General features: G+C 33.5%; 2 protein-coding genes across 3 annotated transcripts in view; both read left to right on the plus strand.

Annotated features, from left to right (window-relative positions):
• The window catches only part of LOC137253510 (uncharacterized), a 28,214-nt gene extending 17,021 nt beyond the window's left edge, over positions 1-11,193 (plus strand). For both annotated transcript variants that reach the window (XM_067790563.1, XM_067790564.1), the window contains exon 4: positions 7,402-11,193. In XM_067790563.1, the coding sequence (XP_067646664.1) occupies positions 7,402-7,718 (317 nt within the window). In that variant the 3' untranslated portion in view covers positions 7,719-11,193. The remainder of the gene's footprint in view (positions 1-7,401) is intronic.
• Positions 11,194-14,591: 3,398 nt separating this feature from the next.
• On the plus strand, positions 14,592-20,207 carry Faa (fumarylacetoacetase). Its single transcript, XM_067786737.1, has 5 exons — positions 14,592-14,794; positions 18,452-18,535; positions 18,603-18,736; positions 18,811-19,412; positions 19,491-20,207. The coding sequence occupies exons 1-5, from the start codon at positions 14,711-14,713 to the stop codon at positions 19,829-19,831; spliced, it is 1,245 nt and encodes a 414-aa protein (XP_067642838.1). The 5' UTR covers positions 14,592-14,710; the 3' UTR covers positions 19,832-20,207.
• The last annotated feature ends 1,247 nt before the right edge of the window (positions 20,208-21,454 follow it).

Here is a 21,454-nt window from a genome sequence, read left to right on the forward strand (position 1 = left end):
TTTTTTATGAAATCTTGTATGATATATTAGAATAAATATCACCAAGTTTAACGTTTTTATATTGGAAATTAAGGGAGAAATGGCTAAAAATCTTTCTATCTGAAAGATCGGTTGTATGATATGTATTATATATAGCTCCGATCGAAATGATTTTTTCATGAAATCTTGTATGATATATTAGAATAAATATCACCAAGTTTAACGTTTTTATATTGGAAATTAAGGGAGAAATGGCTAAAAATCTTTCTATCTGAAAGATCGGTTGTATGATATGTATTATATATAGCTCCGATCGAAATGATTTTTTCATGAAATCTTGTATGATATATTAGAATAAATATCACCAAGTTTAACGTTTTTATATTGGAAATTAAGGGAGAAATGGCTAAAAAATTTTCTATCTGAACGATCGGTTGTATGGGATATATATTATATATAGCTCCGATCGAAATGATTTTTTTATGAAATCTTGTATGATATATTAGAATAAATATCACCAAGTTTAACGTTTTTATATTGGAAATTAAGGGAGAAATGGCTAAAAAATTTTCTATCTGAACGATCGGTTGTATGGGATATATATTATATATAGCTCCGATCGAAATGATTTTTTTATGAAATCTTGTATGATATATTAGAATAAATATCACCAAGTTTAACGTTTTTATATTGGAAATTAAGGGAGAAATGGCTAAAAAATTTTCTATCTGAACGATCGGTTGTATGGGATATATATTATATATAGCTCCGATCGAAATGATTTTTTTATGAAATCTTGTATGATATATTAGAATAAATATCACCAAGTTTAACGTTTTTATATTGGAAATTAAGGGAGAAATGGCTAAAAATCTTTCTATCTGAAAGATCGGTTGTATGATATGTATTATATATAGCTCCGATCGAAATGATTTTTTCATGAAATCTTGTATGATATATTAGAATAAATATCACCAAGTTTAACGTTTTTATATTGGAAATTAAGGGAGAAATGGCTAAAAATTTTTCTATCTGAACGATCGGTTGTATGGGATATATATTATATATAGCTCCGATCGAAATGATTTTTTCATGAAATCTTGTATGATATATTAGAATAAATATCACCAAGTTTAACGTTTTTATATTGGAAATTAAGGGAGAAATGGCTAAAAATTTTTCTATCTGAACGATCGGTTGTATGGGATATATATTATATATAGCTCCGATCGAAATGATTTTTTCATGTAATCTTGTATGATATATTAGAATAAATATCACCAAGTTTAACGTTTTTATATTGGAAATTAAGGGAGAAATGGCTAAAAATCTTTCTATCTGAACGATCGGTTGTATGGGATATATATTATATATAGCTCCGATCGAAATGATTTTTTCATGAAATCTTGTATGATATATTAGAATAAATATCACCAAGTTTAACGTTTTTATATTGGAAATTAAGGGAGAAATGGCTAAAAATTTTTCTATCTGAACGATCGGTTGTATGGGATATATATTATATATAGCTCCGATCGAAATGATTTTTTTATGAAATCTTGTATGATATATTAGAATAAATATCACCAAGTTTAACGTTTTTATATTGGAAATTAAGGGAGAAATGGCTAAAAATCTTTCTATCTGAACGATCGGTTGTATGGGATATATATTATATATAGCTCCGATCGAAATGATTTTTTTATGAAATCTTGTATGATATATTAGAATAAATATCACCAAGTTTAACGTTTTTATATTGGAAATTAAGGGAGAAATGGCTAAAAAATTTTCTATCTGAACGATCGGTTGTATGGGATATATATTATATATAGCTCCGATCGAAATGATTTTTTCATGAAATCTTGTATGATATATTAGAATAAATATCACCAAGTTTAACGTTTTTATATTGGAAATTAAGGGAGAAATGGCTAAAAAATTTTCTATCTGAACGATCGGTTGTATGGGATATATATTATATATAGCTCCGATCGAAATGATTTTTTCATGAAATCTTGTATGATATATTAGAATTAATATCACCAAGTTTAACGTTTTTATATTGGAAATTAAGGGAGAAATTGCCAAAAATCTTTCTATCTGAACGATTGGTTGTATGGGATATATATTATATATAGCTCCGATCGAAATGATTTTTTTATGAAATCTTGTATGATATATTAGAATAAATATCACCAAGTTTAACGTTTTTATATTGGAAATTAAGGGAGAAATGGCTAAAAATCTTTCTATCTGAACGATCGGTTGTATGGGATATATATTATATATAGCTCCGATCGAAATGATTTTTTTATGAAATCTTGTATGATATATTAGAATAAATATCACCAAGTTTAACGTTTTTATATTGGAAATTAAGGGAGAAATGGCTAAAAAATTTTCTATCTGAACGATCGGTTGTATGGGATATATATTATATATAGCTCCGATCGAAATGATTTTTTCATGAAATCTTGTATGATATATTAGAATAAATATCACCATGTTTAACGTTTTTATATTGGAAATTAAGGGAGAAATGGCTAAAAATTTTTCTATCTGAACGATCGGTTGTATGGGATATATATTATATATAGCTCCGATCAAAATGATTTTTTTATGAAATCTTGTATGATATATTAGAATAAATATCACCAAGTTTAACGTTTTTATATTGGAAATTAAGGGAGAAATGGCTAAAAAATTTTCTATCTGAACGATCGGTTGTATGGGATATATATTATATATAGCTCCGATCGAAATGATTTTTTCATGAAATCTTGTATGATATATTAGAATAAATATCACCAAGTTTAACGTTTTTATATTGGAAATTAAGGGAGAAATGGCTAAAAAATTTTCTATCTGAACGATCGGTTGTATGGGATATATATTATATATAGCTCCGATCGAAATGATTTTTTCATGAAATCTTGTATGATATATTAGAATTAATATCACCAAGTTTAACGTTTTTATATTGGAAATTAAGGGAGAAATTGCCAAAAATCTTTCTATCTGAACGATTGGTTGTATGGGATATATATTATATATAGCTCCGATCGAAATGATTTTTACAAGAAATCTTCTATGATATATTAGAATAAATATCACCAAGTTTAACGTTTTTATATTGGAAATTAAGGGTGAAATTTCCAAAAATCTTTCTATCTGAACGATCGGTTGTATGGGATATATACTATATATAGCTCCGATCAAAGTGATTATTTCAGAATATCTTCTATGATATATTAGAATATATATCACCGAGTTTCACGTTTTTAATTTCTAAATTGCGGCTGGAATGACCAAAATCGTCTTATCTGAACGATCGGTTGTATGGGAGATATATGTTATATTGGCCCGATCCTACCGGATCCGACAAATGTCTAATATAATACAAAAATACATCCTTGTGCCAAATTTCATTGAGATATCTCAAAATTTGAGGGACTAGTTTGCGTTCAAACAGACAGACGGACGGACAGACGGACATGGCTATATCAACTCAGTTCGTCGCCCTGATCGTGAGTCTATCTTCTATATTTCTCAACGTTACAAACATCGGACCAAAGTTAATATACAATTTCATGTTCATGAAAGGTAAAAAAACTAGAAAGTGTGGTGTAAAAGCTTCTGCTCAACTGGCCATGGCGGGTCTTTGTGTCGTTGTAATTTAATTGCGTTTGGTAGATAATTTACAATTTGTTTCTCTTGGTCAATATTTGTATCTATGGACTTTGTTTGGATACAGTTGTTATCTTGCTCATTTTTGTTCATATAGAAAGGCCGGGTTGTATGGAGCCTGTTGCCTGATGTCCTGATATCCACTGGGATGTGCTGATTTGTGACATCTAAACAAGGAACTGTCTGTTCATTAGTTCATTGCGTTCTGTAACATTGAGAGTTTGAAACTCACTAAGCCAAAGATGCTTAGGCATCATAAATGCACATTACGATTGCGATCTCCTGACAACACTGGGGCTTTCAACACTCATGTCACCTAAGTTTGGGCACTATGGTCGGCTGGCCAATTGCCTTATAAGTATCCAGCGAGTGGCTTAGGATTTCGGGTAAAGTTTTTCCTTTAGAGGCCATTGAACTGCGTATTTTGGAGCACAGTTCATCTGTCGTTGCCATTGTTAAGCTTAGCAAATTAGGATGGTGAAGGGTATTTCAATATATACATATTAAGGAATGGATTAATTGCATTCTTCCCATTTAACATGTTTCGTTTCTAAATTGCACGACATCTGCCTACTATTGACATACTTTTTGGTCCACGTTTTCCTTTTTCTCGGTATAGCAGTCCTAGTTGAACGTGTCAAATACTGCTAATAGATCGAGTGCAACGAGCACTGTCCTATGTTGGAGTTTCTCATGATTAATCCCGAAGCCTGGATGCCATACTAGCTGAATACTCGCATTATAAAAAGTGAGTAGAACAGATTCAAGTGTTCTCGCTGCTGGAGAAATAAGAGACATCGGCCAATATGGCTTTCCTTGGTTGGCTTGTGCATAGTCCATAGCCGTGACGATGACTATATACGCACGTATTCATGTTTTTTAATTCGAAATATTTAGCTTGGTTTTCGGCCATAACCATTTAAACAGTTAAGCGCCAATTAAGTAAGTAAGTAAGTAAGCTTGTTGACCAAAAGTAACTTTTCCATTCAGGTTTTTTTTGAATTCGATAAAAGCTGTACGGCTGACAATATCTTACTCAAGCCAGCTGAGAGGCTTTAAACTGTTCTTTCCAATACCCTCGTTTATGTTGACTGGCAGTTGTATGATATCCATATTGAGTACCATATTCTAGTAAGAAATATGTGATCTAATTTTAGTACTTATAATATTTCATTTGGCTTCACTCTTTTGACGTAAAGTATAATCAAAAGTGGACTTGTTTATTAATCGATTCTGCCCACCTTAATTAAAAATTGTCTTCTAATTACTTACTTAACTTATGGCCAGCCAGTCGCTTTTTCGTTGGCTTAAATGGCGCCAATAGTATTAAGTCATTTTCCACCTAGTCCTTCCAGCTGAGGTGGTCTGTACTTTTATATGATGGTTCCGATAAGAAAACTTTTTTGGCCGGAGCATCACCTTTCACTCACAGCGTAGCCGTATTGTTTTAATTAGTTGGACTAAATCTCGTGCAGCTTATCATTACAGCTTCTTCGTTACTCGTCTTCGCTAACGCGTAGAGGTCATAAGTCTTTCAAAGAACTTTTCTCTCGAAAACTCCCAAAGCCTCCTCATCTGATATTGCCATGATACATGCTTCTGCACCATAAAACCAGACGGTACGATAAGTGTTCTTTCCTGTTCAGCTGCCTACTCTGTCCAAAGTGGCATTTATTGGCAAGAGTAATTCTTCTTTCGATTTCAAAACTGACGTTGTTGTTAATGTCAATGCTGGCTCCTAAATAAACAAATTCATTTATATTTCGAAAATAAGGCTGTCAACAGTGTTGATGACAACCTGTTTTATCCTCATTCAATTCTTGTTCTTTCAATTTTCCTAACAACTCCTTTTCGTAGTGTCAAAAGTGGTTTTAAAATCGAAGAAAAGGTGAGATGTGTATATTTTTTTCTCTCCAAGACTTGGCGTATAGTGAAAATCTGGATCGAGGGGTGATTTACCAGGTCTGAAGTCGCACTAATAAGCTCTAATCAGCGGATTCAATCTTGATCGGACCTTATATGCGATACAAAGAAGATCGATTCTGCGATAGTTGGCGCAGTTTTCGGCTTAAATATTATTAATATGTTGGAGTTCAAATTTAATCCACAAAAAATGTCTCGTGCTCTGACAATTACATTTAATCAAAGCTTGCAAACGAAGGATAACAATTTTGGAAACTTTAGAGAAAATCAGATATTATTCTTGTTCTAGTAGCGATAAACACGCTTCCCGAAGGTTTTGTGTGTGCTATAGATGTGGATTGCCCTTTGCTAGAACAGGCGCCATTAAGGTAACAGCCCGACCCTCTCGTGAACGATTTATTATGACCACGTCGCCAGAGCCCCGTGGATATGGATGTGTATGATCCATATTTATAAGCAACAGGATTCCCCTCGATTAGATAAAGTTGACAAGTGGGTATTTTTTTGAAATTCGTTCGGATTAGCTGAAAATACTCATATTTCACAACGCTTGTTTAAGCACTTAGAGATAAAGCTAGTTTTGCAGGTTGATATGAGTTTGTCATCAAATAAATCTTAAAACAAAATTTTTAAGTATTAAAGATATAAGCTATTGGCTTTCTGTCTGCGGACACTCTAGCCTTCTTACCAGTTTCCGGACAGAACGGACTATTGTATGCCGATAAGTGCTCCCTATACAACCTTCACCCCAGTCATTCCACCGAGAGAGGAGTGGGGAAGGGAATTATCTGGGGCATGGGACCGATTAACTTGTTCATGGATGGGTCGAAGTTGGACGGAAAGGTTGGCGGGGGGGGGGGGGGGTCTTTTGCCAAGAGCTAAATGTAAGCCGCAAGTTTAAGTTGGCTGATCACTGCATTGGATGGAATGCTATTCAGTGCTACTACGGTTAGGGAATTTAACATCCACTCTGAAAGCCAAGCGTCTAACAAGGCCTTGAGCTCAACTACAGTGCGATCGAGGGTAGTCTGGGAGTGCCTAACCTCGCTTGCGATTGCATCGAATTATTTTACAATTAAGATTATCTGGGTCCCGGGCCATAGTGATATCCCGGGTAACTTTCAAGCGGATCTCTTAGTCCACATCGATACAACTGAACCGGATGAAGATGGCTGTAGGGATTTTGGGATTCCGCTGGTCACCTGTAGATTGCTCCTCCATAGCTGGGCCTAGAGTGAGCTCAGAAAACGTTGGTCAGACACCACGTCTTACAGGGTAGCAAGATCTTTCTGGCCGAAAGTGGATGACAGGAGGTCTGCTGAAATAATTGGGTTCACTAAGGCTCACCTATGAATGGTCATTGGGGTTTTGACAGGGCACTGTTCCATGGGTATCCATGTGGTACGTCTCAATATACTGGAAACTCCATCCTGCTGCAGCTGTATGGAGGATGATGAGGGGGAATCACCAAATCACTTTATGATTGATTTCCCAGCTTTTGCCAGAACTGGGCGAAAGTACTTCGGTCGCGACTCACTTGGATCTCCCGAGATTATATCCAAAGTTGAGACCGGTATCATTCGGAGCCTTATCGTTGCTACCCAACGATTCTCTAAGTAGCTAGATCTAGGTCTCCGTTATGTTTGGTGTATGTGGTATCACAACGGACCTTCGTGTTGTCCAAGTGAGCTATGCTTATCAGGGCAGCTACCACCTAACCTAACCTAAGTATTAAAGATTAGCAACAAAAATGAGATTTTTTTATTATACATATATTTAAAAAACGAAAAAACTTCTTTTCGCCTACAGGTGATGTCAGTTGCAGTTGTGAAAGCGACGAAGTTGTGTCAAACAATTGCACACAGAAAAATATCTCTGATCATTCACGAAACTTGGTCTGTAACATTTTTTGTGAACACAGCAATACAACACTGAGTGGCTGTAGCGTCTGCAGGAATGGCATAGAGTTCGAGATGCACAATTTAGCTGAAAACAAAGTGCCAACAACAACACCAGATTGGAACGAGTTGTGTAAAGTTTTATGCGCAACTGGCGATGGAGGGTCTTTGTGTCGTTGTAATTTAATTCCATTTGGCAGAGCAAAACCGCTTGCAAAAACAAAATGAAGGACATGGAGTGGGACACAATGAATAGTAGCTCCGTATTGTAGAACAATGATCTAGACAGATCTTGAGGAAATTTATTTGATTTTGAATTTGATGCTTTTGTTTCTGAAATATTTAAATATGCTTTATTAAAAATTACATTTACAACAAAACTCTAGTCAATCTGCGCAAATATGTTAAATTTATGTCATATCACTTACAATTTTATCTTATTTATTATTATATATAAAATTTAGAATTTAATTAAGATATGTATTTAAAATTTTGTTTTGGTGGATGCACTAAGACCCAACACGAACGAGCTGGAAGAAGCGAAAGCATGGAGAAGTAAGAATAAGAAGTGGCATACATAAGTCGTGAATTGAATGAAATCACAAACAGAAAACAAAAACAACTATCCCTATGCGAATCAATTAATTTGTAATTTATTTGGAATTAAATTTAAAGGCAATGAAAGTGTTAAATTAGCGACTACTACAAAAACAATTATAGAAATAACGCTACAGTCTATGCACTTAGGCAGCGTAGGTATACATATATACATAGATATACAATACATACAAAAAAGCCATGGAAACAAATACATTTAAAAAATATTAATAAATTAAAAACCAAATATAGTTCTGATATATATTTAATTACTTACATATTACATATCTACTAATAATATACATCTACCTACTTACATATATGTATATATGTATGTAACATAACATATATGTATGTGAATTACTTACATGCAAAAGTTAATAAATAGTTTTCGGTCAAATGTTATTGTTGCACAAAGTTCAAAGTGCATAATTAACAAAACTGCAGTTATATATACATTGATGTACATATGTACGGGAAAAAAAGCAACAACAAAATCACCAAAGGGCTTCCAGGATGCCAGCTTGGCATAGACAAATCTTAATGGTTTGACACAAACCAACTGGCATACAAATCTCAGAGTGTAGACTAGATGTAGATTAAGCAAAGTGTTGAAAAAAAACATAAAATAGTTCGGGATTCTGTGCAAGATTTCAAAGTTGATTAGTTTCTGTTTTTCAGTTTGTTAAGGTGTTTAATGAAAATTGTTTATTGTTGTTATATATCTAAATTGCTTCTAATGTTATAAAATTTATTTAAAAAAAGGTTTTTAATGTTAGCAGAAATTATAAAATATAAGTCAATAAAAATGATATATTGAAAAAAAAAATTATTACAGTGCTCGCTGGATAATTTGAACAGAGGCAGTTTGAAAAAATTTTTAATCAAAAAAACTTATTATTTTTAATTTCCTTTTAAATTTTAAAGTTTTATAAAAAAATATTTTTGTTGATTGTCTTTTTTAAAGTAAAAATAGCCTTACAATGCTATCCCAAAATATTATAGTAAAGCTTTCAATTTCCTTATCAGCGCTGAATTCAAACTATCAAAATTACTTCCGTGATTATCAACCCAATTCTGCTTCGTTGCAGTTGTTACTGTCCCATTAGGAACAACTAGAATAGGGCTTTCACAATCGCCTCTCACTGCAAGTCAGCCAACCTTGTATTATCTTACCAATTACAATTTTTTATTATTTCTTTAATTAATCGTTGTTTGTATAGATCGTCGTCCAAGTTTGTTTTTTAATATAAATGAAGGTCGTCGATAGAATCGACGGAATTAATAATGGAGCTGAGACATTACATATTACTCTTAAACGCTGAGCCGAGCTCTACAAAACTGCAATAGCTAATAGAGCGAAATTTATAAGATAAAAAAAATGCATCTGCCGAAAAGCTTCTTCTGGAAAAATTTCTTTAAACTTTATTCTGGCTCCAGAATTACAAACAAAAAATTTTATTTGATAAATTCGTTCGTGAAATATTCGCTCAGAAACACTCTACAATTTCCATATTGGGAGCAACATGATGGGTGCAAAGAGTCAAAAAGTCGTATTTCGAAGTAGAGACAAAGATATATCAGTTGGGTAAAGTACTCTATCTTATTGGTAGGTTACATACTACATATTTATGATTAAAAGAGGAAAAGTGGTAATCGATAGTGTTACTACTACTCAAGGGGAAACATTTAAGCAATAGGTACATATTCGAGGTAGATTCAAAAGTTTCGGTATGAGATCACCTACTAATTTGATTTCCAAAAACTTTAAATTTTAATAGAATGTTACCGCAAATATAAGAGTTAGAGAGCAAAATGTCAAGGGAAGTGACATCAGAGATGTTTGTGAATGAATTTGTTATGTCGCAAAATTGAAATCTCGAAAAAATAAAAAATTAGAACCTAAAAACTGCTGTTTTATGGCTAAGAAATCTTTGTATGCATACCAACATCAATTCATCCATCCATGCATAAGGAATACGAACAGAGCGACATAGCACTTTCAATACACTTGACAAGCGCTGTCAGATTAATTTATGAGAGCGTTATGGTTCATTTGCTAGACTTACACAAAAATTAAGGTCATTGGTGGCTGCTTATTTGAAAAACTTTTCAATGCCATAATTGGTTTCTAAGTTTTGGTTGTTTTTGTTTAATTTAGTAATTTGTATAAGAGATGCTCTCTATTCAACTTATCGAGTTAGAACTGTATTAGTTAACATTGAAAATATTTTTTTTATCATTGTTTTAAGCATAAATGAGTAAAAAAATAGTGCAACAAGGACACATAATCAAAAGCTAAGTCTATTATTTTAAGTACAAAAAAAAAAATAAATAAATAAATTTATAAACTCAATATGAAACAAAAAATTCCAAGGTCTTCCGTTTAGTAATATTAAAATATCTTGGAAGACAAAAAATAAAATATATTTATTTAATAAAAAAATAACGCTAATAAACAAAAATCGTTTTGGAAGACATTTTTGGTGTGGCAAAAAGTAGATAAAAGTTTCATAAGCGCAAATATACGAAATGCGCTAAAAAGCATATTGATGTTTGGAAGACAAATCTGTACCCTCATATGTGTATGTAATAGTGAAATTACATAGTTGACCCAAATATACATAAATAATGAAAAGTATTAAATTTGAGTTTAAGTGGAATTACATAATATACATACATATAAACTTAAATTAGCCAAATTATTAAAGTATTATAAACAAATAAATATATATATAACCATGATAAAATTAAATGTGTTAAAAACAAAAAAACCAAAAAACAAACTTTTTTTTTTGAATTTGATGAAAGCTCGATCGCATAACATAGGCGCAGCTTTCCAAATACTGTGATTTTGGATCCAGCAAGCGGAAGCGGCAAATGTTTTATAATTTGGCTGAAAAATCTACGCTGTGACTGACAATAACGGTACATTTTTCAAAATAAACACACTCTTGTGACAAGCGCCCAGGCAAGTCCGGAGTTGTGCTTGAGAATTTCCATTTCAATAAAGCGCAACGTGAAATGTATATGTAAACATAAATGTATAATCAAATAAAAAAAAAAAACACAATTAAAATTATATTTAAAAAATATAGAAAAAAAATTTAAATGTTAGCTGCATTAATTACAAAGAAAGAGAAACAAATCTATGTGCAATGTATGAATGTAATAAAATTGTAAACACAAAACAAAAACTCTTGCAGCAGTTCACAAATCACAAAATAGAGAAACATAGCATAGCATAAATAATGCCGTACATAACACGTAACATGGCATTCAAAAGCAACTAAACATAGAACGTTAACATGAGCCTCACATACATAAATGTAAAATAGAAAAGATGTATTTTGTTTGAATGTATTTTTTTTTTTTTTTTTGATAAACTTTAAATTTTTGTTTTAAGCGAAGCAAATTTTCAGAGCACAGTCAAAAAAAATTTAGAGATCGTATGTTTTTGAGAAACAAATTTGATGTCGACAGCATTTTATTGCAAAAACCAAAAAAAATTTAATCTACGCTAAATAGACATATCTCCATTATGAGTCAAAAACCACAAAATAAAAATATTCTATTCCATTGTATTTAAAAGCACTTAAATAATATTCCAATAGCACGCACTAAATGTTCCCCCAAATATCCTAACATATCCAGTTCAATCGAAATTTTGACCCAATTTTTGTTAAATCCGATTTTCCATTTTAATCACTCATAATTGTTCGTTAATTAAATAAATGTATGTAAATTTTTGTAATTGCACTATAATATAGTAATTAACTGCCATTGGACTTTGTTTTTCTCTCGAAATAACCGTTATTTAGGACCAAACTTAGTTTTTATTCTTGAAAAGTCACGTCTAAAATAAAAATAGCTAAAACAGAAATATTCTCTTCAATCAAATTAGCAACTCAAAAAAAAAAAAAATCATAATAATAATAATTAATATAAATTATAAAACTTTTAACTTTGTATGTGTATTTTATGATTAGAAGATCTTTCGTGACTACACAACACAAAACTAATGATGAAAAGAAGTTGTAATAAAGATTTGGTTCGCTTATTATGTATTTAAATCTAAAAATATTTAAATATTTAAATATTAAAAAAGAAAGATTGAAAAAAATGAATAAACAATTATATAGTTGAATGTTGTGGTCAAAAATATATAAACTAAGTTATTTATCTGGAATTGTAACGGTAAGTACTTATTAGCTTTTATATGCGGCTCCGGCCGCACCAAAAAAAATATAAAAATAAATCCATTTAGCTTAAAATTTATTTTTATAAGTTGTGAATTAAAGCGTTTCACTATGTTTGGAGTTACAGAAAATTTAAGATGTGCCCCCTCTGAGGGAGAGGAGTTCCAAAAGTATAAAAGATACGTCTTCGGCACCCTGTAATCTTATGTTTATTTCCGATTTTCACTTTTGCCGTATGAAAGATATGTAATAAAAATGTAGTTAGTTATTTATTTACGAAAGATATCTAAAGCTATTCTAGCTGTGTTCTTAATATTTTGATATAACTCGAATAAAGGGTTCCGGTTTTAGGAAAACCTTTACTTTAAAACAATGTAAAACTTATTGAAATCAATGATCAACTTGATAATTTATAAAGAAAGTCAATTTCGCGATTTTTGCAGGGTGCTGAAAAAATACTCGTAACAATTTCCTAAATCTCCACTAAGTTAGCATTCGAACCAGGGGCAAATTTTCAACGCTGTTTTGTACTACTATTCCAAAACTACTTATTCATATGTATCTCGATTTATGTACTTATATTACCCACATCCTTATTGGTCCAAGTAGAATACACAAAAACGTATTTCGACTTAGGCAAGTGAAAGGAATGCTTCCGAAAAAATCTCGAAATAGTTCAGATAAGAACCTTGAAACAATGCAGAAATTGTACCGAAAACAATCTGAAAAGTACCACGGAACAATTAAAATTTAGTTGTGAAATGATAGAGAAAATTGTCCCGAAATGTTTCCAAGCTAGTAACGAAATGATCCCAATCTAAAAATGATCCCTAAACAATTCAGTGAATATAAATGATCTAACAACAGGCACAAATCTCACTACTGGGCGTGAATTTACATTTGAAAGATTTGGAAGAAATCCCGAGTTGAGCTAAAAAATTTTCTTTGTCGAAAAGACAAAGTTTTAGGGACTTAAAACACAGTTTCTAGAGGAGAGGGGAGAAGCTTGTGTTATTGCCCGCTTTTATGAAATAACTTAAAGATAAAAATTTTTGACCAATGCACTACAGATTATTGGTGTAGGTTACATCTCATAGTTTTAACGATTAAAAAAAAATTGCATATATATATCTTCTAAATGACGCTTTCTCAACATCGCTGTGAAACCCAAAATGAGTAAATTTTTTAATAGTTGCAAGCTCTAGAGCGCGGGAGATCATACAATATGTGGAGAGGTGATTCCATAGACATTGTATGGCCTGATACACGAGGTATTCAGCGTTGTATTACGACGTTACCTGGATTTTTTTCGCAGTTCAACTCAAACTAAGTAGAGCTGTTACCATATATGTAAGCACCGGAATAAAATACCTGTACTTATTCTACCCCAGTTAAACGCGTGTGCCTTGGTCAAGTCTCTGATTCTAGATAGAAGATTGAACTGGATAGAAAACATTATTCTACTATCAAAAAAGCCTATGCATTCCATATATACTTGAAATAAGTAATCATGGGTCTAAGATAAGAAATAGTTAGGAAATCCATTCTTTTATATGGATTCAAGTGTGGTTTACATGTGTCAGCAGAGCTCTTAATTCTACACAGAATAAAGCAATCGGCGTTTTTATAAATCTATTGAATTGAAGAATGTAACCCCCTTCTTATTGTTTATAGTTGGTTAAAGAACTTAAAATATTCCTTTTTTTGTGGTACGACCATAGGACTTTTCCACTTAGCCCTAATGTGCTGTTGGAACCATCCTACCTACCCCATTTAGTTTTGATAAGGACCCCGAATGGTAAAAAATAAAATATCTAGTACATCACTATATGGAGCAAAATTTAGGCAAGTTTGTTCTTAAAACTGAGAGAATTATATACATAATCAAATTTGGAGAATAAGCGAGTTAATATTAGAATTGCATTTCTTTGGTGTGTTTGCTTTATCAACATATGAACCATTAAGTATGTGCCCATAAATATGTAAAGCTAAGACAATTAAAATTAGCCTCCAGAAAACTCGGACAGCTTAAGCGTAGTGTAGAGCTAGACCATTAGACGGCAGTACTAGTTCCAGCTCAATATCCGATTATTGCTTACCAATATCTATATTTTATAAGATAGTTCTAGAAGCATATTATTTTGAAACTGGTTCATTATTTTACCGTAGGGTTTGCACAGAAAAAAAAAATATGTTAAAATATTCCACAGCGGGTAATAAAAGAGAACCGAATTTTAATTAAAGAGAGCTAAACATCAACAAGACAGCGGCTGAAAAATCTATGGCTCCATTAGTTGACGTTGAACTGGCGATTGAGCAAGTTGTTTATCTTACCTGTTTTTTTGGGATTATTTTACCTTTGGGAATTGAATTTTTCCACTTCTATACGAAAAGTGCAGAGTTTGTAAAGAAATCGTCAAAACAATGGCAAGTTTTGTAAATATTCCAGTCGGAAGTGATTTTCCACTCGAAAATCTGCCTTACGGTGTATTCTCAACAAAAACGAATGTAAGTATGTATATCGGATAATATGTGAAACTAGATTTGACTACAAAAATGTATAATTAAAATATGCAGACTATATTTTATGTAAATTCGAGCATTTTTCGATTTCTTGTTCCAGTTGTTATCTATTTCTAATTAAAATATTTGAACTGGTTTTGCCGCGCTTAAGCGAGTGAAGAATTTTAGAAATAAAAAACCAACATTTCAGTTCCTTGTATGAGCATTAGGGTGAGAGAAAAAATAAAAACTAAAACTACCTTCATTGGTTATAACGTATGAAACTATTTTTTAAGCAATTCTTTAATAATAAACTTTTTAACTAATTTGGAAGAAACGTGATATGAGGACGCCTTTTAACCCTGCAAAATCTGACACTGTCACCGACCAAATTCTCGACGACCTTACTTACAATGTGGACATGGCAAATTTCGACCACATTAGATAACCACGTCGATGGCATTACGCTACAGACTGTTCAAAAATATTGGATGTGTCGTTCGATCAGGACCTCTATTTGGCGATGCAGTACTTGGGGCAAAGACAAAAAAGCGCTCATAAAAAATAAATAAATATAAGGCGCGATAATCTCCGGAGAGATTTTAGGGCGAGCTTCCCAATGCTCATAACCTCTTATAAAACAACTGGTCAGCCGCTTGTCGCGAATATGTTCGTACACTGGAGGAAACTTCAGGCCTATCAAAACACCGCGCTTAGAACTGTCACGGGATTTCTTATTATGTCTCCAAAACGTCATCTACACAGTGAGGCGACAATACTCCCCACAAAGGAAAGAAATTAAAAGCTGAACAAAGAGTTTCTGCTGCGGAACCAGAAACCTAGGTACCAACATACCAAATATTTTTAAAAGAATAAGATGTTGCATGCGCGAAATTCAGTGGAAAGCTGCGGAGCTTCACAAAATTTTAGTAGGTCACTTCCACCACACCAAAAACTTTAACACAATTTTTAACATAATTTAAGCTCACAAAATACACTGATTGGAGTTTTAGAGAGTAAAAATTAAAATTCTGAACAGATTAGCTTAATAAAAAGTGTACAAATAATTGTTAAATAATAAATACATACAGTGGTAGTTTAACAAATTCTGCTATGGTAAGTGGTGAATGTAACCTACTAGAAGCTTGCTTCACACTATTTTTCGTCCCTGCAAAATCTCTATCTTAAAATTGTCTCTGAACATACCTCTGATTGTAGCAGCCCCCCCTCACATGAGCTTAAGAAGACTTCTCCTTAAGCATTATGAAGAAATCCGAAACTTATAAAGAAAAGAGCATGTGACATCCACCAAAAAGGCGACGGACTACAACACCAGGAATTGCCCAGTGAACTCCGTTCTTGAAAAAAAATACGCTTATTTCGCAGTTGAACAAAGCAACAGGCGTCACTCTAGTTCAACTACGATCTGGATACTGTAATAGGTGAAACTCTTATCCAGAATCAACCCGGCATACCCAATGTATGTCCCGCTTATAATGTGTCCTCACATGACACCCACCATCTTTTAAATTGCAATGTGGAACTAACGCCTCTAATACCCTTATCTCTCTGGTTCAACCCCATCGAAACTGCAAGTTTGCTCGGACTCCCATTTGAGAATATTGATGACAATTAGTAAGTTTTTACACTTAATGGATTGGGCCGCATTCCTTCGATGATTGAACTGTTGAAAACACGTTCAACCAAAGCCATGCCATGTTTGCTTCGCCAAAGCTTTGCTTTTGTTGTTGGTGGTTCATCGTAAGTAAAGTTGACAGACTTTTTTATTCTGATGATGATGTTTATCATAAAAGTTTTGATCAGCTCTAGATTTTAGAAAAAAAATTTAGTCGGTATCAAAAACTTGTTTTTGGAACCATTTCAGCACTTTTTCGGAATAATCTGGATACTTTTTTGGTGATCATTTAGGGATACCTTTAGGAATTACTTCGTCAAAATTAACAGGGCTATAGCCATACAGTTGAGCTTAACGCTACACAGCGGCCGCTGCGATGTAGAGATAGTGTGCTTACCCAACTAACCAAAGGTCCTCAAGTATCGGGATAGTTAACATCAATATAAGTGATTGATTTCTAGCACTTCTATAAATTGTAGGTAGGAAAAACTAAATGCCTTTAAGTTCCCATTATTCTTAAAAATGCATTCGATGAAAACGGAAAACCGAGGGATTAAGAAAAAACAACAACTGAAGTTTTAGGTTAGAGGATTTTTTATTTTTTCTGGGCTTACATTTCTTTTTAATAAAAATTTATACCGTAAAATCGATTGGAAGACGGAAAAATGGTTTCTGTAGATTATTTGGTAACGTGAATTTTTGAATGAATCAATTTAGTGTTTGTAAAACGTAATTTTTTTTTATTTTCTGAAAACAAGAATTTTAAATATATTTTCTAGCAGAACAAAAAAAAACTGTCGCCAAGATATGGCATACCCTAATGTACGAATAGATGGAAGATGGCTACTTTGCCATGTCGGATGGGCATACCTCGATCTACTGCTCTCCATATAAATATGCACAATCTACTTATCATGCCTAAGATTGCGTTGAACGCGTCTATATAAAAAACTTCTTATGTGAAGGAGCTTTTATTAGGAATTCGATTTGCATTAAGTTGATGAGAAACTCGTTTGATTATAATAAACGACCCAATACCGCAACTGCTAAGGGAACTTTTGCTTCAATCTGATAAACTAAATAGTTTAATATGAACCCAATACATTAGGGTGGTCCTTATATATCAAATTAATGGCTTTTTGGTGAGTCATCCTTCAGACGGTAATACATATGTAGGTCAAAAATATTTTATATGAATTATGGTACCGACAGAAGACCTTGAACGGTTGTCACACAGAGGTCAAAGTGAATATGGCTCTCTGGAAACTCAAAAAATTAAAACTATCAACCAAATCCAAGAATTAAAACTAATTTTTTTTGATTTTCAATAGCCAAAATCGATAATACTATAGTTGCTATATTAATTTTGCTCCTGATTGGACATTTTTATGGTGCGTGTTACATTCAAACTCAGATTGTACTATGAAAAATAAAAAAAATAAATGTAAGGCGCGATAACCTTCGAAGAGATCTGAGGCCGTGCTTCTCTTCCAATTTGCGTCGTGGTCCTCTTGATTTTCCCTACAAATTGGTCGGGCGGGACCTACATGTTTTATGCCGACTCCGAACGGCATCTGTACTATGAAGAGTTAAAATATCAGAATCAGAACATTTATCACTGTGCGAAAAACCTCAACAATAAATCGGGACCTAAATTTATGTGTGAAATCGCCAACTATAGTTTTATCGACTTTGGGTAGTTTTAAATTTTTTTAGTTTCCATTGAGAAATCTCAACTTCTTACCCCTGTGCCACTACCGTCCCGGATAGGGACAATTTTTTTGTGATGTTTCTGAACCAGGTCTTACCCTCTGAAAGGATAACATTGGAAAAAAATAATACATTTTTTTAAGTTAAACGGTTTTATTGAAAGGAATACTTACATTAAGTAATAATAATTCTAAAAGCTAGAATATACCGCTAATCTACATACTCGTACATATCGTATCTATATCCTATTTTATTATTTATACCTACATACAAGTGTTGTTATTTGCATAACTTAAGAAACTTATCTTCCGATGTAGCCCCGCAAGCGTATTGGTGTCGCCATCGGTGAACATGTGCTCGATCTTGCAGGAGCAGCTAAACTGTATCCTCCTGAAGTGCAGGTAACTAGCAATTGAACTTGTAGATAACTTTTTATATTTCCAAAAAATAAAAAATGTCATGCCATAGGATGCACTCACTTCAGATTCGTTAAATTTGCTAATGAGCCTCGGACACACAGCATGGAACGTGGTGCGCACGTGTACACGTGAACTGCTTTTGAAAAATTCTATATTAGAACAAAATGCAATGCTGGTACGAAAGTAAGTATTATAAAGTCCAATACTTTTCTTTATTGAAAATCATGCGCCTCTTTGACAAATGTTTTCATTTGTAGCGTTATTATTCCACAATCTGAGTGCGATATGCATTTACCTGCCAATATCGGCGATTATACCGACTTCTACTCATCAATTCATCATGCCACCAATGTGGGAATTATGTTTCGTAGCAAAGAAACTGCCTTGATGCCAAATTGGCGTTATCTACCGGTTGGCTATCATGGGCGAGCCAGCTCTGTTGTGGTTTCAGGCACACCAGTTCGACGTCCATTGGGACAAACTGTACCTGTTGAAGGCCAACCGCCTGTTTTTGGTGCTTGCAAACTATTAGATTTCGAACTTGAAATGGCATTTTTTGTTGGAGGGCCAGGAAATCAATTGGGTGAGCGCATTACAGCAGAAGATGCTTGGAAAAATGTATTCGGTTTTACATTAATGAACGACTGGAGTGCTCGTGACATACAAAAATGGGAATATGTGCCACTTGGTCCGTTTACAGCTAAAAATTTGGGCACTACCATAGCGCCATGGGTTGTGCCGGTAGCGTCATTGGAACCATTTTTGATAGATAACTATCCACAAGAGCCGGAGGTATTTCCCTATCTGAAACATCAGCGCCCATTCAATTTCGATATTAATTTAGAAGTTTCATTAAAACGTAAGTATTAGCACTGATAGACAAGAAGAAGCAGATAAGAAACTTTATTTTCTATTCTTGTTCTTTTTTTTTCTTTAGCTGAAGGCGCTGCAGAGACGGTCATCTGCAAATCCAACTATAAATATATGTATTGGACGGCTCTGCAACAAATTGCCCACCACACGGTCACAGGTTGTAACGTTCGGCCGGGCGATTTAATGGCATCTGGCACAATCAGCGGTGAGACAGAGGATTCTTATGGTTCAATGTTGGAGCTGAGTTGGCGCGGCTCGAAGACGATTAATTTGAATGGTGGCGGTACACGCAAATTCTTGCAAGATGGCGATGAGGTAATCATTCGAGGCCATTGTCAACGCGATGGTGTGCGCATAGGATTTGGGGAATGTGCGGGAAAAGTTTTACCCGCAATTCCACTTTGAATTTGTGATTTAGCCTTGCCAGACATCGTTTAGAACTGTATTTCGAAAATAAAAATTTAAAAACTTGCAAAAACTTATACATATGATTGTCGCTTAGAAAAGTGGATCCGGTTCTAAAGGGGAAGAATGTTTCAAGGCCAAAGATAATTATTTCCAATAATTCATAAACATTTCTAAAAAAGGCTTACCAATTAGTAATATAATTTTTAATCCTCTAGCTACTCTCAAATGCTATTTTACATAAAACTTCTGAAAAAAAAAAAAACAAATAGCCAGAAAAATAACTTTTTAAACTATTCTACAAAATTTCGTATTTGAATAGGATACGTACTTTAATCATTTTTCAAATATTCTAAGCTCACTCAGACAAAATATTGCAAATTTAAAATAACCATAGTAAAGAAAATTTGATCAAAAATCGCAAAACGAGTTCGTGGATTTACTATATGAGCCTGAGCCTTTCATTCTAAGTTGGAGTTCTTGCGTTCCGGAAAAATTTTCGTTGCACAGTATACATTCTCACTTGTAATTTGCTACCGATTTCAAACCCGTTTCTGATTACTAATAGGTCCGACACATAAACAGCTTTTCATATAGATGAGTTTAACACATGTTTATGCATTATGAGTAGATTGCATGAATTTTTATTGAGAATGGTAGAATGAACGACACTGGCGCCATCTGATATTGAAAAGTAGCCAACTGCCCAATTTTGTTCCAAGCAAATCATAAGATGAAGAATTTGGCATTTACTTTGGCTAAGCGTGTTGGCACACTGTGCAAGAAATTATTTTTCCCACTGGTTAGTAAATTTTCTAACACTTTTCACAATTAAAAACTGCAATATAACAATCGAATACGACACAAAATATGTTAGCAAGTATTTTTGTTGTATAGGGAAAATGTTTACAACAGTGCTTCGCAAAATTTTGTATGTGAATGGGCAAGGCGTAATGAACTTCAATTGCCAAGTCTGAAGTTCCTTCATATTTACAAACGCAACATCTTGGTTGATTGTGGCGATGTTGTTGGAATGCATAATCTTGTGTTAAACGCATCTATATGAAACATGTCATTGTGTCACCGCCTTAAGTTTATGAAACCAATTACCGTGACTTGTAAACTCACTTTTGTTACATCCCTAACAGATATGTATGCATTTGTACATATATATATGAGTACTCTGGTTTTAGCTCCGTTTTATATTCTGAGTAACCGCCGCCTGTTTATATAATAAGCTTTTGAGCATTAAGCATATTTTAAATATTTAACTGGAGCTTAAAGCCTGCATGAATTTCTAATCACAATTTAGTACAGGGTGGCCACAGTGCAAAATTTTTCTATTAGTATCTTGTGTATTTTTGGGTACGTATGAAAATGCGAATGTGTTGGTGCCTTTTGTATCTGCTTGTGCTCATGGATCTGTGTATCTGTGTATCTGACAGTTGCTTTTGGAGCGAGCAAGCTTTTTTAACAAATAGAGAGTGTAGAAATACTGCGCCTGCTCTCTAGAAGCATACACCCACCCTCACCAAACACCAAGCACTTAAACTGTCTGACTATTGCTTGCCAAATGCCAAATGTAACGAGCTGGCTACTCAACTCCAGCATGGAAATCGCTAG

Source organism: Eurosta solidaginis, chromosome 5 (assembly GCF_040869045.1).
Source record: "Eurosta solidaginis isolate ZX-2024a chromosome 5, ASM4086904v1, whole genome shotgun sequence".
Classification (NCBI taxonomy): domain Eukaryota; kingdom Metazoa; phylum Arthropoda; class Insecta; order Diptera; family Tephritidae; genus Eurosta; species Eurosta solidaginis.